At 53.3% G+C, this 23,629-nt stretch overlaps 1 protein-coding gene and 7 long non-coding RNA genes across 8 annotated transcripts; all 8 read left to right on the top strand.

Annotated features, from left to right (window-relative positions):
* The first annotated feature begins 1,563 nt into the window (after positions 1–1,563).
* Positions 1,564–6,590, top strand: LOC148053798 (uncharacterized). The gene is made up of 16 exons (XM_087772621.1): positions 1,564–1,591; positions 1,693–1,793; positions 2,752–2,804; positions 2,904–2,965; positions 3,056–3,103; positions 3,189–3,362; positions 3,464–3,564; positions 3,787–3,910; positions 4,557–4,609; positions 4,710–4,773; positions 4,863–4,910; positions 4,995–5,035; positions 5,125–5,167; positions 5,280–5,392; positions 6,382–6,434; positions 6,532–6,590. The coding sequence occupies exons 8-13, from the start codon at positions 3,833–3,835 to the stop codon at positions 5,165–5,167; spliced, it is 327 nt and encodes a 108-aa protein (XP_087628747.1). The 5' UTR covers positions 1,564–1,591; positions 1,693–1,793; positions 2,752–2,804; positions 2,904–2,965; positions 3,056–3,103; positions 3,189–3,362; positions 3,464–3,564; positions 3,787–3,832; the 3' UTR covers positions 5,280–5,392; positions 6,382–6,434; positions 6,532–6,590.
* A 264-nt stretch (positions 6,591–6,854) lies between these two features.
* Positions 6,855–8,252, top strand: LOC148053797 (uncharacterized). Its single transcript, XR_015707809.1, has 3 exons — positions 6,855–6,990; positions 7,103–7,215; positions 8,205–8,252. It is a non-coding gene; the product is annotated as an uncharacterized LOC148053797 (long non-coding RNA).
* Positions 8,253–8,774: 522 nt separating this feature from the next.
* LOC148053796 (uncharacterized) lies at positions 8,775–10,077 on the top strand. Its single transcript, XR_015707810.1, has 3 exons — positions 8,775–8,814; positions 8,927–9,039; positions 10,030–10,077. It is a non-coding gene; the product is annotated as an uncharacterized LOC148053796 (long non-coding RNA).
* Positions 10,078–10,463: 386 nt separating this feature from the next.
* LOC148053795 (uncharacterized) lies at positions 10,464–11,893 on the top strand. The gene is made up of 4 exons (XR_015707808.1): positions 10,464–10,506; positions 10,589–10,631; positions 10,744–10,856; positions 11,846–11,893. It is a non-coding gene; the product is annotated as an uncharacterized LOC148053795 (long non-coding RNA).
* Positions 11,894–12,415: 522 nt separating this feature from the next.
* Positions 12,416–13,716, top strand: LOC148053794 (uncharacterized). Its single transcript, XR_015707811.1, has 3 exons — positions 12,416–12,455; positions 12,568–12,680; positions 13,669–13,716. It is a non-coding gene; the product is annotated as an uncharacterized LOC148053794 (long non-coding RNA).
* Positions 13,717–14,102: 386 nt separating this feature from the next.
* On the top strand, positions 14,103–15,538 carry LOC148053793 (uncharacterized). The gene is made up of 4 exons (XR_015707807.1): positions 14,103–14,145; positions 14,235–14,277; positions 14,390–14,502; positions 15,491–15,538. It is a non-coding gene; the product is annotated as an uncharacterized LOC148053793 (long non-coding RNA).
* A 386-nt stretch (positions 15,539–15,924) lies between these two features.
* On the top strand, positions 15,925–17,523 carry LOC148053792 (uncharacterized). The gene is made up of 5 exons (XR_015707859.1): positions 15,925–15,967; positions 16,051–16,093; positions 16,206–16,318; positions 17,308–17,360; positions 17,458–17,523. It is a non-coding gene; the product is annotated as an uncharacterized LOC148053792 (long non-coding RNA).
* Positions 17,524–18,053: 530 nt separating this feature from the next.
* On the top strand, positions 18,054–21,724 carry LOC148053791 (uncharacterized). The gene is made up of 3 exons (XR_015707860.1): positions 18,054–18,138; positions 19,396–19,489; positions 20,642–21,724. It is a non-coding gene; the product is annotated as an uncharacterized LOC148053791 (long non-coding RNA).
* The last annotated feature ends 1,905 nt before the right edge of the window (positions 21,725–23,629 follow it).

Genomic DNA, 23,629 nt, shown 5'->3' with positions numbered 1-23,629 from the left:
AGGCGCTTCTTTTCTGGTGTTGCATGCATACGGCATGCATCAGTCTGGCATCTAGGAGGTTTCCGGGTGGTCCTCTTTTGTGGCATCATTCTCGGCTGTGTCAGCAGCTCTGCTCTCTTGCCGTCTGCTTTTGCAGACTGGGCTTTCTTGCCTGTGTCCTTATGTTCTTAGGTCTTGAAGCCGGGCTTGTTGCACCTATGTCCTCTCAGTTTTTGAGAGTAACCTTTTGTGAGGGGCTGTGACGTTCCACTCTCTCTGGGGCTGCCATAGGGCCTCCTCACATGGCTGTCATGGTCCCACAGGTCGTCTTCCTCTGTGGCATCTTCTGTCTGGGTGTCGTTATTGCTGAGAGTTCTCCCTCGTCTTTGAGGCACGTTGTTTGTAGTGTTGCGTGGAGGGTAGGTCTGTGTGCGTGGCCTGGAGGCGCCCTCCCCGGGGGGTGTGGAGTCAGGGGGTAGGTGGAATAGCGATAAGAGTCTAAGGTTAATGTGTTGCTCTGCCTAGACTGTTGAGGGAAAGGTTGTATAGTCATCTTGGACTGAGTAGCTGTTGGCAGTGGGTGAGGACAGCAATTATTGTAGTGTTAGGCAGGTGCCAAGGGGATGACTGTAGCGATCTCAGGGAGGCAGCTAGAGTACAAGCTTGCTGATTCTGCTTGAGTGGAATGAATCTCAAAGGTGTTAAGGCTTGTATGTGTAGGCCTTAATATTTGAGTTATATATTTCTTTCCATAGTAGGCTGTGGTTGGTCTGTAGATGGTATTGCTAAATGAGAACAAGACATCTGGAATTGTTAAGGTATTGCTCAGCATCCCCGTGACTTGCGTGGTGTTATTTGATTTGCAGATGTAGAAGGATGAGCCATCCAGCGTGACAAAGGAGAGGCGAGATCAGTACTGTAAGAAGGTGGGTTGGTGTGTGGTGTTAGAGGGCAGATGTGACTGGTTCTACTACAGTATGGTTTCTATCTTTTTCTTATCGTGAAGGTTCTAAGTGTGGAGCCATGTGGGATATGGGCCCCGGAGCTGACTTGTGTAAGGTGAGCAGGGATCAGTGGGCTGAAGGAGCGGTTATTTTTCAGGTGTTGTGTGCGGCCGGTCCGGTTCTAAGCAACCCCTGTTGTTTGGGTCTTACAGGTGGTGCGTCAGCCTCAAAGTAGCAAGCCAAACTGATGGGAGCGGGGTGGGCGAGCTGTCAAGGTAAAGGAGGGTGACATGGGATTGGTGTGGGCAGGCCGTGGGTTGGGGCACATGCCTCTCTTACTTGTGTTTTTGCAGGTGCTGCACCTAGGCTCGGAGGGGCGACGGTGCAAGCCAACGAGCGGTCCCGGAACGTGAGGCGGTGGTGGGCTGGGTTGGTGTCCAATAGCCAAGTATTGTATGGCCACTGAGTTGCAGTGTTTCTCTTTGGTTTTGCAGGTTCTGTGGGGGCTGTCCTTGGAACTGGAGGTGCCTTTGAGGTGAGCTGGGTAGTAGGGAGCGTGGGGCCGGTGATATCTGGCAAGCGCAAAGGTTATTTTCTGTCTCTCGGTATCCTAGGTGCAGGAAGTGATGACCGCCGTGGTGTCCGACTCCAGAATCTGCGCGGAGCGGGTGAGGTGCACGCCATGGCCTGTCTGAGGCGGTGAATGTTGTGCAAAAGGTCAGTGTTGACCAATGTGCTGCTGACTGGCAGCATTGCCTTGGCTTTGCAGATGGTGAAGAGGAACCTGGTGACCGCAGGCTGCATCCAGCGGGCAGAGGGTGGTTTTCCTTGTCCAGGATGGATTTGGACTCGTGGCCATCTGCAAGCTAAGTTGAGGCTCCGGTGCCTGAGAGGGGCTGGGGGAGGGAGAGTGCAGGGTTGGCAATTGCAGGAAGGGGTTTTAAAGGTAGTGCAGGGGAGAGAGCTGTCTGGGAACAGTGCCCTCTGGGCAGGTAAAGGGAGCAGGTTAGTCTTCAGCAGGATGGCAGCGTGTGCCAGGCACGGCAGTTCCAGGCTGTGTCTGTTGTTGCGTAGTTTGTGTGGTGCATCTTCTGTGTCTTAGGCATTCCTTGGCTCTCGATGCCCCCTTTGCACCCAACGAGGGCGGCATGAGCCTCGGTTGTCCCTCCTAGCGTCTCGAATGCCTGTGCTCATCGGCGTAGCATCCATTGGGCACTTTTCTGGTGTTACCAGTGTGTGGCGTGGATCGGTCTGGCATGTCGGAGGTTTCTGGGAGGTCCTATTTTGCGGCATCATTCCGGCTGCATCAGCAGCTCTGCTCTCTTGCCATCCTTTTTTGCGTACTGGGCTTTCTTGTCTGCGTCCTTACGTTCTTAGGTCTTGAAGCTTGTTGTGCCTATGTCCTCTCAGTTTGGAGAGTAACAACTTCTTGTCAAGGGCTATGACTTTCAGCTCTCATTCTGGGGCTGCCATAGAACCTTGTCACATCAGTTTCACAGTCCCACAGGTTGTCTTCCTCCACAGTGTCTTCCATCCATGTGTTGTTGTTCTTGCCGAGAGTTCCCCCTCATCTCTGAGGCGTGTAGTTTGTAGTGTTGCGTGGAGGGTAGGTCTGTTTGGCCTGGAGCTGCCCTGCTCGGGGGCGTAGAGTCAGGGGGTAGGTGGAATAGCAGTAAAAGTCTGTGGTTAATGTGTTGCTGTGCCTAGACTGTTGAGGCAAAGGCTGTACAGTCATGTTGAATAGAGTACCTGAGGGATTTAGAGGGAAGATGTGACTGGTGGCTCTTTGACTACTTTATGGTGTTTCTGACACTTTTTTAACATGAAGGTTCTGACCAAGGAGGAACATGGGATACGGGTCCCAAAGCTGACTCGGGTAAGGTGAGCAGGGATCAGTGGGCTGAAAGAGTGGTTATTTTTCAGGTGCTGTATGCGTGGCAGGTCTGGTTCTAATCAGCCCCTGTTGTTTGGGTCTTACAGGTGGTGTGTCAGCCTCCAAGCGGGAACCCAAAGTGAGAGGCGGGGGAGGCAAGCTGCTCAAGGTAAAGGAAGGGGGAGATGGGGATCGGTGTGGGCCAGCTGTGGTTCTGGGCAATATCTCAGCATGTGCCTTTTTGCTTGGGTTCTTGCAGGTGCTATTTAGAGGGGTGATATTGCTCATGGATGAGCGGTCCTGGCAGGTGAGGTGTTGGTGAGGTGGGCTGGTGCCTAAAGGCCAATAATTGTATGGCAACTGAGTTGCAGTGTTTGTCTTTGGTTTTGCAGGTTCTGTGGGGGCTGCCTTTGGAAGTGGAGGAGCGTTTGAGCCGAGCTGGGTAGTAGGTAGCGAGGGGACGGTTATTTCTTGGAAGCGCAAAGGTACTTTTGTGTGTTGTGGTATCCTAGATGCTGGAAGTGATGACAGCCGTGGTGTCCGACCGGGAAGTCGGTGCCGAGCGGGTGAGCGGCACGCCGCGGCCTGTCTGAGGTGGTGGATGTTGTGCAAAAGGTTTGTATTCAGCGATGTGATGCTGACTGACAGCATTGGTCGTATTTTGCAGATGGCAGAGCGGAACCTTATGACCACAGGATGAATCCAGGGGGCTGAGTGTGGTTTTCCTTGTCCAGGATGGATTCAGAGTCGTGGCCATCTGCAAGCTAAGTTGAGGCTTCGGTGCCAGAGAGGGGTCGGGGGAGTAAGGGTGCGAGGTTGGCCATTGCAGGATGGGGTTTTTAAGCGTAGCGCAGGGGAGAGGGCTGTCTGGGAATAGTGCCCTCTGGGCAGGTAAATGAAGCAGCATGATGCCAGCATGTGCCGGGCAGGGCGGTTCCAGGCTGTGTCTGTTGCATAGTTTATGTGGTCTGTCTTCTTCTGTGTCTCTAGATGTTCCCCAGGTCTCGATGTCATCTTTGTGCCCAAGGAGGGTGGCATGCACTCCAGGTGTCTCAATTTGGGTGTCATCCCTAGCATCTCGAATGCCTGTACCCATCAGGATAGTGCCGATCAGGTGATTTACTGGTGTTTTAAGAGTGGGGTGTGGATAGGCCTGGCATCTGGGAGGTTTCTGTGCAGCCCTTTTTTTTTTTGCGGCGTCATTCCCAACTGCTTCAGCAGCTCTGCCCTCTTACAGTCCATTTTTGCAGACTGGGCTTTCTTGTCTGCATTCTTATGTTTTTAGGTCTTGAAGCTGGGATTGTTGTGCCTATGTCTAATCAGTTTTCAGAGTAACTTCTTGTTGAGGGCTGTGACATGCCAGTCTTTCTGGGGCTGCTGTAGAACCTCATCACATCGCCGTCACGGTCCTGCAGGTCTTTTTGCCGGACAGCATCTTCCGTCCGGGTGTCGTTCTTCTTGCCAAGAGTTTTCTCTCATCTTTGACGTATGTTGTTTGTAGTGTGCTGTGGAGCGTCGGGGGGTGTGTGTGTGTGGGGGGGCCTGGACCCGCCCTGCCTGGGGCATGTAGAGTCAGGGGGTAGGTGGCATAGCGCCAAGTCTGTGGAGGTGTGTTGGTATGCCTAGACTGTTGAGGCAAAGGTTGTACAGTCAGGTTCGACAGAGTAGCTGAGGGGTTAGAGGGAAGGTGTGACTGGTGGTTCTTTGACTACTTTATGGTGTTTCTGACGTTTTTGGGTTTTTTTGTTTTTAATGTGAAGGTTCCAAGCGAGGAGCCATGTGGGATATGGGCCCCGGAGCTGACTTTGGCAAGGTGAGCAGGGATTGGTGGGCTGAATGAGTAGTTACTTTTCAGGTGCTGTGTGTGGCAGGTCCGCTTCTCGGAAGCAATCCCTGTTGTTTGGGTCTTACAGGTGGTGCATAAGCCTCAAAGTGCCAACCCAGATTGACGGAGGATGGGCAGACAAGCTGTTCAAGGTAAAGGAGAGGGAGATGGGGATCAGTGTGGGCAGGCTGCGGTTTTGGGCAGTATTTCAGGGAGTGCCTTTTTGCTTGGGTTCTTGCAGGTGCTATTTGGATGGTCAATGTTGCATATTGACCATCGCTCCCACAAGGTGAGGTGGTTGTGGTTTGGGTTGGTGTCTAATAGACAATATTGTATGGTCACGGAGTTGCAGTGTTTGTCTTTGGTTTTGCAGGTTCTGTGGGGGCCGCCTTTGGAAGCGGAGGAGTGTTTGAGGTGAGCTGAGTAGTAGGGAGCATGGGGCTGGTGGTTTTTTTTTTCTTTTGGCAAGCGCATAGGTCATTTTGTGTCTCTTTGTACCCTAGGTGCTGGAAGCGACCAGAGCCACGGCGTCTGACTCTGGAATAGGTACGGAGCGGTTCAGCGGCATGCCTTGGCACATCGGAGGTGGCGGGTGTTATGCAGTAGCTCTGTGTTGACTGAAGTGATGCTGACTGACGGCATTGTTTTTGTTTTGCAGATGGTGGAGTGGAACCTGGTGACCGCGGGCTGAATCCAGCGGGCAGAGGGTGGTTTTCCTTGTCCAGGATGGATTCAGAGTCGTGGCCATCTGCAAGCTACGTTGAGGCTCCGGTGCCGGAGAGGGGTCGGGGGAGGGAGGGTGCGAGGTTGGCCATTGCAGGATGGGGTTTTCAAGCGTAGCGCAGGGGACAGGGCTGTCTGGGAACAGTGCCCTCTGGGCAGGTAAAGGGAGCGGGTTGGTCTTCAGCAGGATGGCAGCGTGTGCCGGGCAGGGCGGTTCCAGGCTGTGTCTGCTGTTGTGCAGTTTGTGTGGTGTGTCTTCCGTGTCTTAGGACTTTGTTGGGTCTCGATGTTGCCTTTGTGCCCAAGGAGGGTGCTGTGCGCCTCAGGTGGTGTGACTCGGGCATCATCCCTAGCATCTCGAATGCGTGTATCTGTCGACTCAGTGCTGATCGGGCGCTTCTTTTCTGGCGTTACAAACGTGCGGCGTGGATCGGTCTGGCATCTGGGAGGTTTCCGGGCGGTCCTTTTTTGCGGCGTCATTCTCGGCTGCGTCAGCAGCTCTGCTCTCTTGCAGTCCGTTTTTGCGGACTGGGCTTTCTTGCCTGTGTCCTTACGTTCTTAGGTCTTGAAGCCAGGATTGTTGCGCCTACATCCTCTCAGTTTTCAGAATAGCTTCTTGTTGGGGGCCGTGACGTTCCACTCCTTTTCTGGGGCTGCCGTAGAAGCTCATCGCATCGCCGTCACGGTCCCGCAGGTGGTCTTGCCGGACGGGGTCTTCCGTCCGGGTGTCGTTCTTATTGCCGAGAGCTCTCTCTTTTCTTTGAGGCACGTTGTTTGTAGTGCGCTGTGGATCGTCGGGGCGTGTGTGCGTGTGGCCTGGAGCTGCCTTGCCCGGGGGGTGTAGAGTCGGGGGGTAGGTGGAGTAGTGCGAAGAGTCTGTGGTTAATGCATTGCTCCGCCTAGACTGCTGAGGCAAAGGTGGTTCAGTCGGGTTGGACGGGGTAGCTGAGGGGTTAGAGGGAAGATGTGACTGGTGGTTCTTTGACTACTTTATGGTGTTTCTGACGTTTTTGGGTTTTTTTGTTTTTAATGTGAAGGTTCCAAGCGAGGAGCCATGTGGGATATGGGCCCTGGAGCTGACTCGGGCAAGGTGAGTGGGGATCGGTGGGCTGAAGGAGCGGTTATTTTTCAGGTGCTGCGTGTGGCCGGTCCGGTTCTAAGCAACCGCCGTTGTTTGCATCTTACAGGTGGTGCGTCAGCCTCCAAGCGGGAACCCAAAGTGACAGCGGCGGGGGAGGCAAGCTGTTCAAGGTAAAGGAGGGGGAGATGGGGATAGGTGTGGGCAGGCTGCGGTTTTGGGCAGTATTTCAGGGAGTGCCTTTTTGCTTTGGTTTTTGTAGGTGCCGTTTGGAGGGGCAATGCCGCCCGCTGACGAGCGTTCCTGGAAGGTGAGGTGGTTGTGGTTTGGGTTGGTGTCTAATAGCCAAGTGTTGTACGGCCACGGAGTTGCAGTGTTGCTCTTTGGTTTTGCAGGCTCTGTGCGGGCTGCCTTTGGAAGCGGAGGAGCGTTTGAGGTGAGCAGGGTAGTAGGGAGCATGGGGCTGGTGGTTTTTTTTTTTTTTTGGCAAGCGCATAGGTCATTTTGTGTCTCTTTGTACCCTAGGTGCTGGAAGCGACCAGAGCCACGGCGTCTGACTCTGGAATAGGTACGGAGCGGTTCAGCGGCATGCCTTGGCACATCGGAGGTGGCGGGTGTTATGCAGTAGCTCTGTGTTGACTGAAGTGATGCTGACTGACGGCATTGTTTTTGTTTTGCAGATGGTGGAGTGGAACCTGGTGACCGCGGGCTGAATCCAGCGGGCAGAGGGTGGTTTTCCTTGTCCAGGATGGATTCAGAGTCGTGGCCATCTGCAAGCTACGTTGAGGCTCCGGTGCCGGAGAGGGGTCGGGGGAGGGAGGGTGCGAGGTTGGCCATTGCAGGATGGGGTTTTCAAGCGTAGCGCAGGGGACAGGGCTGTCTGGGAACAGTGCCCTCTGGGCAGGTAAAGGGAGCGGGTTGGTCTTCAGCAGGATGGCAGCGTGTGCCGGGCAGGGCGGTTCCAGGCTGTGTCTGCTGTTGTGCAGTTTGTGTGGTGTGTCTTCCGTGTCTTAGGACTTTGTTGGGTCTCGATGTTGCCTTTGTGCCCAAGGAGGGTGCTGTGCGCCTCAGGTGGTGTGACTCGGGCATCATCCCTAGCATCTCGAATGCGTGTATCTGTCGACTCAGTGCTGATCGGGCGCTTCTTTTCTGGCGTTACAAACGTGCGGCGTGGATCGGTCTGGCATCTGGGAGGTTTCCGGGCGGTCCTTTTTTGCGGCGTCATTCTCGGCTGCGTCAGCAGCTCTGCTCTCTTGCAGTCCGTTTTTGCGGACTGGGCTTTCTTGCCTGTGTCCTTACGTTCTTAGGTCTTGAAGCCAGGATTGTTGCGCCTACATCCTCTCAGTTTTCAGAATAGCTTCTTGTTGGGGGCCGTGACGTTCCACTCCTTTTCTGGGGCTGCCGTAGAAGCTCATCGCATCGCCGTCACGGTCCCGCAGGTGGTCTTGCCGGACGGGGTCTTCCGTCCGGGTGTCGTTCTTATTGCCGAGAGCTCTCTCTTTTCTTTGAGGCACGTTGTTTGTAGTGCGCTGTGGATCGTCGGGGCGTGTGTGCGTGTGGCCTGGAGCTGCCTTGCCCGGGGGGTGTAGAGTCGGGGGGTAGGTGGAGTAGTGCGAAGAGTCTGTGGTTAATGCATTGCTCCGCCTAGACTGCTGAGGCAAAGGTGGTTCAGTCGGGTTGGACGGGGTAGCTGAGGGGTTAGAGGGAAGATGTGACTGGTGGTTCTTTGACTACTTTATGGTGTTTCTGACGTTTTTGGGTTTTTTTGTTTTTAATGTGAAGGTTCCAAGCGAGGAGCCATGTGGGATATGGGCCCTGGAGCTGACTCGGGCAAGGTGAGTGGGGATCGGTGGGCTGAAGGAGCGGTTATTTTTCAGGTGCTGCGTGTGGCCGGTCCGGTTCTAAGCAACCGCCGTTGTTTGCATCTTACAGGTGGTGCGTCAGCCTCCAAGCGGGAACCCAAAGTGACAGCGGCGGGGGAGGCAAGCTGTTCAAGGTAAAGGAGGGGGAGATGGGGATAGGTGTGGGCAGGCTGCGGTTTTGGGCAGTATTTCAGGGAGTGCCTTTTTGCTTTGGTTTTTGTAGGTGCCGTTTGGAGGGGCAATGCCGCCCGCTGACGAGCGTTCCTGGAAGGTGAGGTGGTTGTGGTTTGGGTTGGTGTCTAATAGCCAAGTGTTGTACGGCCACGGAGTTGCAGTGTTGCTCTTTGGTTTTGCAGGCTCTGTGCGGGCTGCCTTTGGAAGCGGAGGAGCGTTTGAGGTGAGCAGGGTAGTAGGGAGCATGGGGCTGGTGGTTTTTTTTTTTTTTTTGGCAAGCGCATAGGTCATTTTGTGTCTCTTTGTACCCTAGGTGCTGGAAGCGACCAGAGCCACGGCGTCTGACTCTGGAATAGGTACGGAGCGGTTCAGCGGCATGCCTTGGCACATCGGAGGTGGCGGGTGTTATGCAGTAGCTCTGTGTTGACTGAAGTGATGCTGACTGACGGCATTGTTTTTGTTTTGCAGATGGTGGAGTGGAACCTGGTGACCGCGGGCTGAATCCAGCGGGCAGAGGGTGGTTTTCCTTGTCCAGGATGGATTCAGAGTCGTGGCCATCTGCAAGCTACGTTGAGGCTCCGGTGCCGGAGAGGGGTCGGGGGAGGGAGGGTGCGAGGTTGGCCATTGCAGGATGGGGTTTTCAAGCGTAGCGCAGGGGACAGGGCTGTCTGGGAACAGTGCCCTCTGGGCAGGTAAAGGGAGCGGGTTGGTCTTCAGCAGGATGGCAGCGTGTGCCGGGCAGGGCGGTTCCAGGCTGTGTCTGCTGTTGTGCAGTTTGTGTGGTGTGTCTTCCGTGTCTTAGGACTTTGTTGGGTCTCGATGTTGCCTTTGTGCCCAAGGAGGGTGCTGTGCGCCTCAGGTGGTGTGACTCGGGCATCATCCCTAGCATCTCGAATGCGTGTATCTGTCGACTCAGTGCTGATCGGGCGCTTCTTTTCTGGCGTTACAAACGTGCGGCGTGGATCGGTCTGGCATCTGGGAGGTTTCCGGGCGGTCCTTTTTTGCGGCGTCATTCTCGGCTGCGTCAGCAGCTCTGCTCTCTTGCAGTCCGTTTTTGCGGACTGGGCTTTCTTGCCTGTGTCCTTACGTTCTTAGGTCTTGAAGCCAGGATTGTTGCGCCTACATCCTCTCAGTTTTCAGAATAGCTTCTTGTTGGGGGCCGTGACGTTCCACTCCTTTTCTGGGGCTGCCGTAGAAGCTCATCGCATCGCCGTCACGGTCCCGCAGGTGGTCTTGCCGGACGGGGTCTTCCGTCCGGGTGTCGTTCTTATTGCCGAGAGCTCTCTCTTTTCTTTGAGGCACGTTGTTTGTAGTGCGCTGTGGATCGTCGGGGCGTGTGTGCGTGTGGCCTGGAGCTGCCTTGCCCGGGGGGGTGTAGAGTCGGGGGGTAGGTGGAGTAGTGCGAAGAGTCTGTGGTTAATGCATTGCTCCGCCTAGACTGCTGAGGCAAAGGTGGTTCAGTCGGGTTGGACGGGGTAGCTGAGGGGTTAGAGGGAAGATGTGACTGGTGGTTCTTTGACTACTTTATGGTGTTTCTGACGTTTTTGGGTTTTTTTGTTTTTAATGTGAAGGTTCCAAGCGAGGAGCCATGTGGGATATGGGCCCTGGAGCTGACTCGGGCAAGGTGAGTGGGGATCGGTGGGCTGAAGGAGCGGTTATTTTTCAGGTGCTGCGTGTGGCCGGTCCGGTTCTAAGCAACCGCCGTTGTTTGCATCTTACAGGTGGTGCGTCAGCCTCCAAGCGGGAACCCAAAGTGACAGCGGCGGGGGAGGCAAGCTGTTCAAGGTAAAGGAGGGGGAGATGGGGATAGGTGTGGGCAGGCTGCGGTTTTGGGCAGTATTTCAGGGAGTGCCTTTTTGCTTTGGTTTTTGTAGGTGCCGTTTGGAGGGGCAATGCCGCCCGCTGACGAGCGTTCCTGGAAGGTGAGGTGGTTGTGGTTTGGGTTGGTGTCTAATAGCCAAGTGTTGTACGGCCACGGAGTTGCAGTGTTGCTCTTTGGTTTTGCAGGCTCTGTGCGGGCCGCCTTTGGAAGCGGAGGAGCGTTCGAGGTGAGCAGGGTAGTAGGGAGCGTGGGGCTGGTGTTTTTTTTTGGCAAGCGCATAGGTCATTTTGTGTCTCTCTGTACCCTAGGTGCTGGAAGCGACCAGAGCCACGGCGTCTGACTCTGGAATAGGTACGGAGCGGTTCAGCGGCATGCCTTGGCACATCGGAGGTGGCGGGTGTTATGCAGTAGCTCTGTGTTGACTGAAGTGATGCTGACTGACGGCATTGTTTTTGTTTTGCAGATGGTGGAGTGGAACCTGGTGACCGCGGGCTGAATCCAGCGGGCAGAGGGTGGTTTTCCTTGTCCAGGATGGATTCAGAGTCGTGGCCATCTGCAAGCTACGTTGAGGCTCCGGTGCCGGAGAGGGGTCGGGGGAGGGAGGGTGCGAGGTTGGCCATTGCAGGATGGGGTTTTCAAGCGTAGCGCAGGGGACAGGGCTGTCTGGGAACAGTGCCCTCTGGGCAGGTAAAGGGAGCGGGTTGGTCTTCAGCAGGATGGCAGCGTGTGCCGGGCAGGGCGGTTCCAGGCTGTGTCTGCTGTTGTGCAGTTTGTGTGGTGTGTCTTCCGTGTCTTAGGACTTTGTTGGGTCTCGATGTTGCCTTTGTGCCCAAGGAGGGTGCTGTGCGCCTCAGGTGGTGTGACTCGGGCATCATCCCTAGCATCTCGAATGCGTGTATCTGTCGACTCAGTGCTGATCGGGCGCTTCTTTTCTGGCGTTACAAACGTGCGGCGTGGATCGGTCTGGCATCTGGGAGGTTTCCGGGCGGTCCTTTTTTGCGGCGTCATTCTCGGCTGCGTCAGCAGCTCTGCTCTCTTGCAGTCCGTTTTTGCGGACTGGGCTTTCTTGCCTGTGTCCTTACGTTCTTAGGTCTTGAAGCCAGGATTGTTGCGCCTACATCCTCTCAGTTTTCAGAATAGCTTCTTGTTGGGGGCCGTGACGTTCCACTCCTTTTCTGGGGCTGCCGTAGAAGCTCATCGCATCGCCGTCACGGTCCCGCAGGTGGTCTTGCCGGACGGGGTCTTCCGTCCGGGTGTCGTTCTTATTGCCGAGAGCTCTCTCTTTTCTTTGAGGCACGTTGTTTGTAGTGCGCTGTGGATCGTCGGGGCGTGTGTGCGTGTGGCCTGGAGCTGCCTTGCCCGGGGGGTGTAGAGTCGGGGGGTAGGTGGAGTAGTGCGAAGAGTCTGTGGTTAATGCATTGCTCCGCCTAGACTGCTGAGGCAAAGGTGGTTCAGTCGGGTTGGACGGGGTAGCTGAGGGGTTAGAGGGAAGATGTGACTGGTGGTTCTTTGACTACTTTATGGTGTTTCTGACGTTTTTGGGTTTTTTTGTTTTTAATGTGAAGGTTCCAAGCGAGGAGCCATGTGGGATATGGGCCCTGGAGCTGACTCGGGCAAGGTGAGTGGGGATCGGTGGGCTGAAGGAGCGGTTATTTTTCAGGTGCTGCGTGTGGCCGGTCCGGTTCTAAGCAACCGCCGTTGTTTGCATCTTACAGGTGGTGCGTCAGCCTCCAAGCGGGAACCCAAAGTGACAGCGGCGGGGGAGGCAAGCTGTTCAAGGTAAAGGAGGGGGAGATGGGGATAGGTGTGGGCAGGCTGCGGTTTTGGGCAGTATTTCAGGGAGTGCCTTTTTGCTTTGGTTTTTGTAGGTGCCGTTTGGAGGGGCAATGCCGCCCGCTGACGAGCGTTCCTGGAAGGTGAGGTGGTTGTGGTTTGGGTTGGTGTCTAATAGCCAAGTGTTGTACGGCCACGGAGTTGCAGTGTTGCTCTTTGGTTTTGCAGGCTCTGTGCGGGCCGCCTTTGGAAGCGGAGGAGCGTTTGAGGTGAGCAGGGTAGTAGGGAGCGTGGGGCTGGTGGTTTTTTTTTTTTTTTTGGCAAGCGCATAGGTCATTTTGTGTCTCTTTGTACCCTAGGTGCTGGAAGCGACCAGAGCCACGGCGTCTGACTCTGGAATAGGTACGGAGCGGTTCAGCGGCATGCCTTGGCACATCGGAGGTGGCGGGTGTTATGCAGTAGCTCTGTGTTGACTGAAGTGATGCTGACTGACGGCATTGTTTTTGTTTTGCAGATGGTGGAGTGGAACCTGGTGACCGCGGGCTGAATCCAGCGGGCAGAGGGTGGTTTTCCTTGTCCAGGATGGATTCAGAGTCGTGGCCATCTGCAAGCTACGTTGAGGCTCCGGTGCCGGAGAGGGGTCGGGGGAGGGAGGGTGCGAGGTTGGCCATTGCAGGATGGGGTTTTCAAGCGTAGCGCAGGGGACAGGGCTGTCTGGGAACAGTGCCCTCTGGGCAGGTAAAGGGAGCGGGTTGGTCTTCAGCAGGATGGCAGCGTGTGCCGGGCAGGGCGGTTCCAGGCTGTGTCTGCTGTTGTGCAGTTTGTGTGGTGTGTCTTCCGTGTCTTAGGACTTTGTTGGGTCTCGATGTTGCCTTTGTGCCCAAGGAGGGTGCTGTGCGCCTCAGGTGGTGTGACTCGGGCATCATCCCTAGCATCTCGAATGCGTGTATCTGTCGACTCAGTGCTGATCGGGCGCTTCTTTTCTGGCGTTACAAACGTGCGGCGTGGATCGGTCTGGCATCTGGGAGGTTTCCGGGCGGTCCTTTTTGCGGCGTCATTCTCGGCTGCGTCAGCAGCTCTGCTCTCTTGCAGTCCGTTTTTGCGGACTGGGCTTTCTTGCCTGTGTCCTTACGTTCTTAGGTCTTGAAGCCAGGATTGTTGCGCCTACATCCTCTCAGTTTTCAGAATAGCTTCTTGTTGGGGGCCGTGACGTTCCACTCCTTTTCTGGGGCTGCCGTAGAAGCTCATCGCATCGCCGTCACGGTCCCGCAGGTGGTCTTGCCGGACGGGGTCTTCCGTCCGGGTGTCGTTCTTATTGCCGAGAGCTCTCTCTTTTCTTTGAGGCACGTTGTTTGTAGTGCGCTGTGGATCGTCGGGGCGTGTGTGCGTGTGGCCTGGAGCTGCCTTGCCCGGGGGGTGTAGAGTCGGGGGGTAGGTGGAGTAGTGCGAAGAGTCTGTGGTTAATGCATTGCTCCGCCTAGACTGCTGAGGCAAAGGTGGTTCAGTCGGGTTGGACGGGGTAGCTGAGGGGTTAGAGGGAAGATGTGACTGGTGGTTCTTTGACTACTTTATGGTGTTTCTGACGTTTTTGGGTTTTTTTGTTTTTAATGTGAAGGTTCCAAGCGAGGAGCCATGTGGGATATGGGCCCTGGAGCTGACTCGGGCAAGGTGAGTGGGGATCGGTGGGCTGAAGGAGCGGTTATTTTTCAGGTGCTGCGTGTGGCCGGTCCGGTTCTAAGCAACCGCCGTTGTTTGCATCTTACAGGTGGTGCGTCAGCCTCCAAGCGGGAACCCAAAGTGACAGCGGCGGGGGAGGCAAGCTGTTCAAGGTAAAGGAGGGGGAGATGGGGATAGGTGTGGGCAGGCTGCGGTTTTGGGCAGTATTTCAGGGAGTGCCTTTTTGCTTTGGTTTTTGTAGGTGCCGTTTGGAGGGGCAATGCCGCCCGCTGACGAGCGTTCCTGGAAGGTGAGGTGGTTGTGGTTTGGGTTGGTGTCTAATAGCCAAGTGTTGTACGGCCACGGAGTTGCAGTGTTGCTCTTTGGTTTTGCAGGCTCTGTGCGGGCCGCCTTTGGAAGCGGAGGAGCGTTCGAGGTGAGCAGGGTAGTAGGGAGCGTGGGGCTGGTGGTTTTTTTTTTTTTTTGGCAAGCGCATAGGTCATTTTGTGTCTCTCTGTACCCTAGGTGCTGGAAGCGACCAGAGCCACGGCGTCTGACTCTGGAATAGGTACGGAGCGGTTCAGCGGCATGCCTTGGCACATCGGAGGTGGCGGGTGTTATGCAGTAGCTCTGTGTTGACTGAAGTGATGCTGACTGACGGCATTGTTTTTGTTTTGCAGATGGTGGAGTGGAACCTGGTGACCGCGGGCTGAATCCAGCGGGCAGAGGGTGGTTTTCCTTGTCCAGGATGGATTCAGAGTCGTGGCCATCTGCAAGCTACGTTGAGGCTCCGGTGCCGGAGAGGGGTCGGGGGAGGGAGGGTGCGAGGTTGGCCATTGCAGGATGGGGTTTTCAAGCGTAGCGCAGGGGACAGGGCTGTCTGGGAACAGTGCCCTCTGGGCAGGTAAAGGGAGCGGGTTGGTCTTCAGCAGGATGGCAGCGTGTGCCGGGCAGGGCGGTTCCAGGCTGTGTCTGCTGTTGTGCAGTTTGTGTGGTGTGTCTTCCGTGTCTTAGGACTTTGTTGGGTCTCGATGTTGCCTTTGTGCCCAAGGAGGGTGCTGTGCGCCTCAGGTGGTGTGACTCGGGCATCATCCCTAGCATCTCGAATGCGTGTATCTGTCGACTCAGTGCTGATCGGGCGCTTCTTTTCTGGCGTTACAAACGTGCGGCGTGGATCGGTCTGGCATCTGGGAGGTTTCCGGGCGGTCCTTTTTGCGGCGTCATTCTCGGCTGCGTCAGCAGCTCTGCTCTCTTGCAGTCCGTTTTTGCGGACTGGGCTTTCTTGCCTGTGTCCTTACGTTCTTAGGTCTTGAAGCCAGGATTGTTGCGCCTACATCCTCTCAGTTTTCAGAATAGCTTCTTGTTGGGGGCCGTGACGTTCCACTCCTTTTCTGGGGCTGCCGTAGAAGCTCATCGCATCGCCGTCACGGTCCCGCAGGTGGTCTTGCCGGACGGGGTCTTCCGTCCGGGTGTCGTTCTTATTGCCGAGAGCTCTCTCTTTTCTTTGAGGCACGTTGTTTGTAGTGCGCTGTGGATCGTCGGGGCGTGTGTGCGTGTGGCCTGGAGCTGCCTTGCCCGGGGGGTGTAGAGTCGGGGGGTAGGTGGAGTAGTGCGAAGAGTCTGTGGTTAATGCATTGCTCCGCCTAGACTGCTGAGGCAAAGGTGGTTCAGTCGGGTTGGACGGGGTAGCTGAGGGGTTAGAGGGAAGATGTGACTGGTGGTTCTTTGACTACTTTATGGTGTTTCTGACGTTTTTGGGTTTTTTTGTTTTTAATGTGAAGGTTCCAAGCGAGGAGCCATGTGGGATATGGGCCCTGGAGCTGACTCGGGCAAGGTGAGTGGGGATCGGTGGGCTGAAGGAGCGGTTATTTTTCAGGTGCTGCGTGTGGCCGGTCCGGTTCTAAGCAACCGCCGTTGTTTGCATCTTACAGGTGGTGCGTCAGCCTCCAAGCGGGAACCCAAAGTGACAGCGGCGGGGGAGGCAAGCTGTTCAAGGTAAAGGAGGGGGAGATGGGGATAGGTGTGGGCAGGCTGCGGTTTTGGGCAGTATTTCAGGGAGTGCCTTTTTGCTTTGGTTTTTGTAGGTGCCGTTTGGAGGGGCAATGCCGCCCGCTGACGAGCGTTCCTGGAAGGTGAGGTGGTTGTGGTTTGGGTTGGTGTCTAATAGCCAAGTGTTGTACGGCCACGGAGTTGCAGTGTTGCTCTTTGGTTTTGCAGGCTCTGTGCGGGCCGCCTTTGGAAGCGGAGGAGCGTTCGAGGTGAGCAGGGTAGTAGGGAGCGTGGGGCTGGTGGTTTTTTTTTGGCAAGCGCATAGGTCATTTTGTGTCTCTCTGTACCCTAGGTGCTGGAAGCGACCAGAGCCACGGCGTCTGACTCTGGAATAGGTACGGAGCGGTTCAGCGGCATGCCTTGGCACATCGGAGGTGGCGGGTGTTATGCAGTAGCTCTGTGTTGACTGAAGTGATGCTGACTGACGGCATTGTTTTTGTTTTGCAGATGGTGGAGTGGAACCTGGTGACCGCGGGCTGAATCCAGCGGGCAGAGGGTGGTTTTCCTTGTCCAGGATGGATTCAGAGTCGTGGCCATCTGCAAGCTACGTTGAGGCTCCGGTGCCGGAGAGGGGTCGGGGGAGGGAGGGTGCGAGGTTGGCCATTGCAGGATGGGGTTTTCAAGCGTAGCGCAGGGGACAGGGCTGTCTGGGAACAGTGCCCTCTGGGCAGGTAAAGGGAGCGGGTTGGTCTTCAGCAGGATGGCAGCGTGTGCCGGGCAGGGCGGTTCCAGGCTGTGTCTGCTGTTGTGCAGTTTGTGTGGTGTGTCTTCCGTGTCTTAGGACTTTGTTGGGTCTCGATGTTGCCTTTGTGCCCAAGGAGGGTGCTGTGCGCCTCAGGTGGTGTGACTCGGGCATCATCCCTAGCATCTCGAATGCGTGTATCTGTCGACTCAGTGCTGATCGGGCGCTTCTTTTCTGGCGTTACAAACGTGCGGCGTGGATCGGTCTGGCATCTGGGAGGTTTCCGGGCGGTCCTTTTTTGCGGCGTCATTCTCGGCTGCGTCAGCAGCTCTGCTCTCTTGCAGTCCGTTTTTGCGGACTGGGCTTTCTTGCCTGTGTCCTTACGTTCTTAGGTCTTGAAGCCAGGATTGTTGCGCCTACATCCTCTCAGTTTTCAGAATAGCTTCTTGTTGGGGGCCGTGACGTTCCACTCCTTTTCTGGGGCTGCCGTAGAAGCTCATCGCATCGCCGTCACGGTCCCGCAGGTGGTCTTGCCGGACGGGGTCTTCCGTCCGGGTGTCGTTCTTATTGCCGAGAGCTCTCTCTTTTCTTTGAGGCACGTTGTTTGTAGTGCGCTGTGGATCGTCGGGGCGTGTGTGCGTGTGGCCTGGAGCTGCCTTGCCCGGGGGGTGTAGAGTCGGGGGGTAGGTGGAGTAGTGCGAAGAGTCTGTGGTTAATGCATTGCTCCGCCTAGACTGCTGAGGCAAAGGTGGTTCAGTCGGGTTGGACGGGGTAGCTGAGGGGTTAGAGGGAAGATGTGACTGGTGGTTCTTTGACTACTTTATGGTGTTTCTGACGTTTTTGGGTTTTTTTGTTTTTAATGTGAAGGTTCCAAGCGAGGAGCCATGTGGGATATGGGCCCTGGAGCTGACTCGGGCAAGGTGAGTGGGGATCGGTGGGCTGAAGGAGCGGTTATTTTTCAGGTGCTGCGTGTGGCCGGTCCGGTTCTAAGCAACCGCCGTTGTTTGCATCTTACAGGTGGTGCGTCAGCCTCCAAGCGGGAACCCAAAGTGACAGCGGCGGGGGAGGCAAGCTGTTCAAGGTAAAGGAGGGGGAGATGGGGATAGGTGTGGGCAGGCTGCGGTTTTGGGCAGTATTTCAGGGAGTGCCTTTTTGCTTTGGTTTTTGTAGGTGCCGTTTGGAGGGGCAATGCCGCCCGCTGACGAGCGTTCCTGGAAGGTGAGGTGGTTGTGGTTTGGGTTGGTGTCTAATAGCCAAGTGTTGTACGGCCACGGAGTTGCAGTGTTGCTCTTTGGTTTTGCAGGCTCTGTGCGGGCCGCCTTTGGAAGCGGAGGAGCGTTTGAGGTGAGCAGGGTAGTAGGGAGCGTGGGGCTGGTGGTTTTTTTTTTTTGGCAAGCGCATAGGTCATTTTGTGTCTCTTTGTACCCTAGGTGCTGGAAGCGACCAGAGCCACGGCGTCTGACTCTGGAATAGGTACGGAGCGGTTCAGCGGCATGCCTTGGCACATCGGAGGTGGCGGGTGTTATGCAGTAGCTCTGTGTTGACTGAAGTGATGCTGACTGACGGCATTGTTTTTGTTTTGCAGATGGTGGAGTGGAACCTGGTGACCGCGGGCTGAATCCAGCGGGCAGAGGGTGGTTTTCCTTGTCCAGGATGGATTCAGAGTCGTGGCCATCTGCAAGCTACGTTGAGGCTCCGGTGCCGGAGAGGGGTCGGGGGAGGGAGGGTGCGAGGTTGGCCATTGCAGGATGGGGTTTTCAAGCGTAGCGCAGGGGACAGGGCTGTCTGGGAACAGTGCCCTCTGGGCAGGTAAAGGGAGCGGGTTGGTCTTCAGCAGGATGGCAGCGTGTGCCGGGCAGGGCGGTTCCAGGCTGTGTCTGCTGTTGTGCAGTTTGTGTGGTGTGTCTTCCGTGTCTTAGGACTTTGTTGGGTCTCGATGTTGCCTTTGTGCCCAAGGAGGGTGCTGTGCGCCTCAGGTGGTGTGACTCGGGCATCATCCCTAGCATCTCAAATGCGTGTATCTGTCGACTCAGTGCTGATCGGGCGCTTCTTTTCTGGCATTTATGAGGTCTTGATTTTGTCTTTGCACCTGAGGAGGGTGCCATGAGTCTCGTGTTGTGATTTGGGTGTCATCCCTAGCATCTGGAATGCCTGTACTTATGGGCATAGTGCCAATCGGATGCTTCTTTTCTGGCATTGCAATCATGCGGCATGGATCGGTCTGATGTCTCGGAGGTTTCCGGGAGGTCCTCTTTTGAGGCATCATTCTTGGGTGCGTCAGCAGCTCTGCTCTCTTGCCATCCATTTTTGTGGACTGGGCTTTCTTGCCTGCGTCCTTATGTTCTTAGGTCTTGAAGCCGGGATTGTTGCACCTACGTCCTCTCAGTTTTCAGAATAACTTCTTGTCGGGGCCTGTGGTGTTCCACTGTGTCTCCAGGTTTACTGTAGAGCCTTGTCACATCGCTGTTATGGTCCTGCAGGTCTTCTTGCCGGATGGCATCTTCCATCCGGGTGTCATTCGTATTGCCAAGAGTTCTCTCTCATCTTTGAAGGATGTTGTTTGTAGCGTTCTGTGGAGAGTGTGTGTGTGGCCTGGAGGCGCCCTCCCCGGGGGGTGTGGAGTCAGGGGGTAGGTGGAATAGCCATAATAGTCTATGATTAATGTGTTGCTATACCTAGACTGGGGAGGCAAATGTTGTATAGTCATCTTGGACTGACAACCTGTCAGTAGGTTGTGCTCATTTAATAATGTGTTATGGGGATGAGCAGAGCCAGGTGGGAGGTGCTTTTCAGGGGTATCTGGGGTTTGGTCAGCATCCAGGTCACTTGATTTCCCTGGTTTAATTAGGGTGGCCTGTTTGGGTGCAGGTCATCTGGGTATGGTGTGGGTTTTTTTTTTTGATAGCTGGTAGGTATTGTCAAGTGTGTTCTACAGTCCCTTTTAATTGTCTTTAGCAGGTGCCCCAGTGCTGTTTGGATCCCTGGAGAAAAGCCTCAGGCGAGTCTTACCAGAGGGTACAAATCCAAGCGATGAAGGAGCGGGATTGGGGTACGTAGCGAAGCGTCTTCCTCGGCTTGCCGAAAAGGAAGCCGGAACTCGGGAACGGTATGGATCCATCATGTTGTTTAGAGGCCCATGGCAAGGGCGTTCCAGGGACGGCTCTAGAAGCTGGGTGAGGAGCCATAGTGGCAGGTGGGCGGTGCAACGGTTGTGTTTTGAGCAAGCGGTGGTCAAAGGAGCATTTAGTTTGTGAATGTGCCTAAACTTGTATGTGTGAAGTATTTTATTGCAGGTAGTAGATGATGTTGAGACTAATTTTTCCATGCAAATAAAATTAGAATAAAAAAACCCCAGCTGGAGGATTTTTTTTTTTTTCCTCCCTCGGCTGGTTTTTTTTTCCCCGGTCCCGGCTGCTCTGGGAGGTGATGTTCGTCGCCAGTGTTTGGGTGGAGATCAGGCTCGGGCCGGGGTTTTCGCAGGCAGGGCGATTTTTCGAGGCCACCGGGAACAGCGTTCCCGGGGAGCCTAGCAGATGCAGGGCGACCGTGTGTCGCGGCGTGAGGGCGGCAGAAGGGATCGGGTGAGACTGAGGTGCAGTTTGTGCGGTAGCCGAACGAGCAGTGTGTTTTGAATGCATCTAACCTTTTATGATTGTGTGGCGGTCAAAGGAGCATTTAGTTTGTGAATGTGCCTAAACTTGTATGTGTGAAGTATTTTATTGCAGGTTATATTTCATGTTGAGAGTAATTTTTCCATGCAAATAAAATGAGAATAAAAAAACCCCAGCCAGGGGATTTTTTTTTTTCTCCCTTGGCTGGGTTTTTTTTCCCCCGGTCCCGGCCGCTCTGCGAGGCGATGATCCTCACCAAAGTTTGGGTGGAGGTCAGGCTCGGGCTGGGGTTTTCGCAGGCAGGGCGGTTTTTCGAGTGTCCTGAGAACACCGTTCCCGGGGCGCACGGCAGCTGCGGGGTGATGGTGCGTTGCGGCAGGCGGGCGTCAGAACGGATGGGGTGAGACCGAGGTGCGGTTCGTGCGGTAGTTGAATGAGTGGTGTGTTTTGAATGCATCTAACCTATTGTGAATGCGTGGTGGATTTTTGTTCCTTTACAAGGTCTGTGTGGAGTTTAAAGTTTTGCTTTTCAGACATTTATACGTGAAGATGGAAAAATTCTAGTTGGAATTTAATTTTTCCATCAGCAGGGTTGGTTTTTGGTTTTTTGGAGAACCTCAGCAATTCCGATCTACTCCGCCTTTTACTCCTCGAGAGCCGACCTTCGCCTGTTGATATCATTGTGCGATGCAAGTATTTCAAGGAACTCGAGGGGAGTTTGTACTAGGTACCTTTATATATGCTTATTGCGAGTATATCGCAGAGTTTGAGAGCAACGACTAGGCCTAGCGTGCGTGTGCGTCCCGATACCGATATTTAGTAAATCCTTTGTAAATGGTAAATGAACCAATGATTAGGTATAGTTAAATTCCAGCAATGTTTTCTTGATTGTGAACCCCCCTTAAAGCGCCGCTGGAGCAGAATAATCCTTAGCCATAAACCGTTGACCAAGTCTGGGACTCGGATTGGATCCAGCTGCACCTAGGCTCCTCTCCGAGAAGGAGCCTAGAAAGCAAGGGGGTCCGTTCTGAACCTTGTGACTCGATGGGAGGGTCTCCCTTTTTCCCCCTAGTATTTTGTTCCAACTTATTATTGTCCATATTTGTCTAGATGTATATGTTCCCTTCACTTTGAATATACATATATTCCATTTGGTGTTGAAGTAATAGCAAAGCTTGCCACGATTGGGGTTCTAAGGTACATTAAAATGAAAAGGTTTTAACAAAGTTGTCCTAAATGTTTCGGCAGGTCCGCTTTGCGTTCCAAGTCCGTATCGAAACTTAGAAACCTGTTATCGTTAAGGTGCCATTTGATGTATTTTGTATCCTATGTATGTATTTAAATGTTGAAAACGGTCGCGGCGAAGTTTCGGTAGGTCGGTTTTGTATTTTACGTCCGTATTTAGAATTCAAAAACGTTTGTAATAGAGCTCTCTTCAGTTGGTATTGTATCCTATGTCCGTAGCGAAACTTTACAAGCGGTCGCAATGAAGTTTGTCGATGGGTTGCGTCTCCTGTGTCTTTATTAAAACCAGTTTTAAAGTAGTAATAAAGTAGTTGTTGTTCGGTGCATTCTGTCTTCCGAGTCTGTAATAAAACTGTAGATGTGATTGTCATAAAGGTTGAGTTTGATCTGTTTTGTATCCTAGGTCCGTAATAAAACTTTGAAAAGGGTTGGCTTGCAGGTTTAGTTTTATCTGTTCAGTATCCTATGTGCGTAGGGAAACTTTGAAAATGGTTGTCATGGAGTTTTGTAGGGTTGGTTTTGTGTCCTGTGTCCCTATGGAGACTTTGAAAACGGTTGTAATAAAGGTTTGTGTCGGGTCTGGTTTTGTCCTATGTATTAAAACTTCAGAACTAGTTGTAATAAAGGTGTGGGGTTTTTTTTGTTGGGTTTGGTTTTGTATCCTATCACTGTATTTAAAATTGGAAAACGGTTGTAATAAAGGTTTTTGGTAGGTCTGGTTTGTCTCTTGCGTCTTTAGAAACGGTTTTAATAAAGTTGCCATTGAGGTTTTGTCAGGCCTATTTTGGTTTTTGAGTCCGTACGGAAACTTGAGACCCAGATGTACTCAAGGTGTACTCAGATCTGTGTTGTATCGTACGTCTCTATTAAAACTTTTTGCAAATGGTAGTCCTCGAGTTTTGTTTGGTCCGGATTTGTATGCTATGTCTGTAATCAAAGTACACAGTGAGCATAGTCCACTCTGAGGTTTGATCTGTTTTGTATCCTATGTCTGTATGTAAACTTTGAAAACGGTTGTCACAAAACCAACCTGACAAAACCTTATATTCTATGATGGTAAGGAAACTTCAGAACTGGATGTACTCAAGGTTTAGTATCCTATGTCTGTGTGTAAACCGTTATTACAACCATTTTCAAAGCGTCCATAGGTTAGTTTTGTATCCTATGTCTCTGTTGATGATAACCTGTTTTAGAGGTGTACTTTGGTCTGTTTTGTATGCTATGTCTGTATGCAAACTTTGAACGCCATTGTAAGAAGTTGAAATTGGGTTGGTTTTGTTTCTTGTGTCTGTATTAAAAGTTTAGAAACGGTACTAATAAAGCTGCTGTGTGTGTTTTGGTCTCCTGTGTCTTTTGTTTTGTGTCTGTCCTCTGGTGCTGGTCTTTGTTTTGGGTGGGACTCTGTCTTTCTAAACTTTAGTTTTCTGGTGGGGGACACTTTAATTTCTTTGTGTCTGTCTTTGCCTGTCTTTGTTGGTTGTGGTGGTAGTTCTTAGTTATTATTTGAAATTCTAAACTACAAATTTGTTAACAATAAAAATTATTTAAAGCAATAGCAGCAGTAGAAAATGGCACACTCCCTGGGAATAATACTAATTAAGTAAAAATAAAATAAATTAAAAAAAATGTTATTCCCAGGGTAGGAGCCCATTTCTACTGCTGCACCAGACACTTTTTTATTCCTATTTTTTTTTAATTCTTTAACACACAGTATATAAATTTACATACTTCCCCTTCCACCTGGAAGTAATCAATCATTACAATAGTAATGACACAGATCATAATAATCATCCACTGCTTCCAGGTGGAAAAGCAATTGCCACCTCCTTACACAAATGCACCAATTAATTATGCAAATTACATCAAAAAATTTTCTTCACCACCACTTGCACCAAAAAAACCCCTGAACTCACAGAAATGCAACCAACACCACTAAAAAAAAATTATACACATAGCACAGAGGGTTACAAAATTGCAACCACCATGGGAAAAAAATAACTCACACAAACCGTCAAAATGGCCGACGGAGGACTTCCGAGCACAGAGCAGGACCTCCGGACCACCGAGACGAGACCGGAAGTCCTCCCAGATCACCAAGCAGGACCTCCATCCCACCCACAGGCAACCGGAAGTCCTCCCGGATCACGGAGCACGACCCCCAGACCACCGAGACGACACCGGAAGTCCTCCCGGATCACCGACCAGGACCTCCAGACCACCGAGACGAGGCCGGAAGTCGTGCTCTACGATACGGAACTCCTCCAATGACACCGGAAGTCCACCAACAAAACCAAAACAAACTAAAAAACCAACACAAACGGCCTTCTAAGACC

The sequence above is a fragment of the Nipponia nippon genome, unplaced genomic scaffold (genome assembly GCF_047370975.1).
Source record: "Nipponia nippon isolate SJK-2023a ecotype South Korea unplaced genomic scaffold, ASM4737097v1 scaffold_36, whole genome shotgun sequence".
NCBI classification, from domain to species: domain Eukaryota; kingdom Metazoa; phylum Chordata; class Aves; order Pelecaniformes; family Threskiornithidae; genus Nipponia; species Nipponia nippon.
Note: the sequence above shows the minus strand (reverse complement) of the source record. Positions and strands in the feature narration are given on the sequence as shown.

What these genes read in the sequence shown, in the direction of transcription:
- LOC148053798 (XM_087772621.1), top strand. Translation starts at nt 3,833, where the DNA reads ATGCACTCCAGGTGTCTCAATTTGGGTGTCATCCCTAGCATCTCGAAT. An exon ending in CCGGAGCTGACTTTGGCAAG is followed by an intron (nt 4,610 to 4,709) that starts GTGAGCAGGGAT and finishes TGGGTCTTACAG; the next exon opens with GTGGTGCATAAGCCTCAAAG. An exon ending in GAAGCGGAGGAGTGTTTGAG is followed by an intron (nt 5,036 to 5,124) that starts GTGAGCTGAGTA and finishes TTTGTACCCTAG; the next exon opens with GTGCTGGAAGCGACCAGAGC.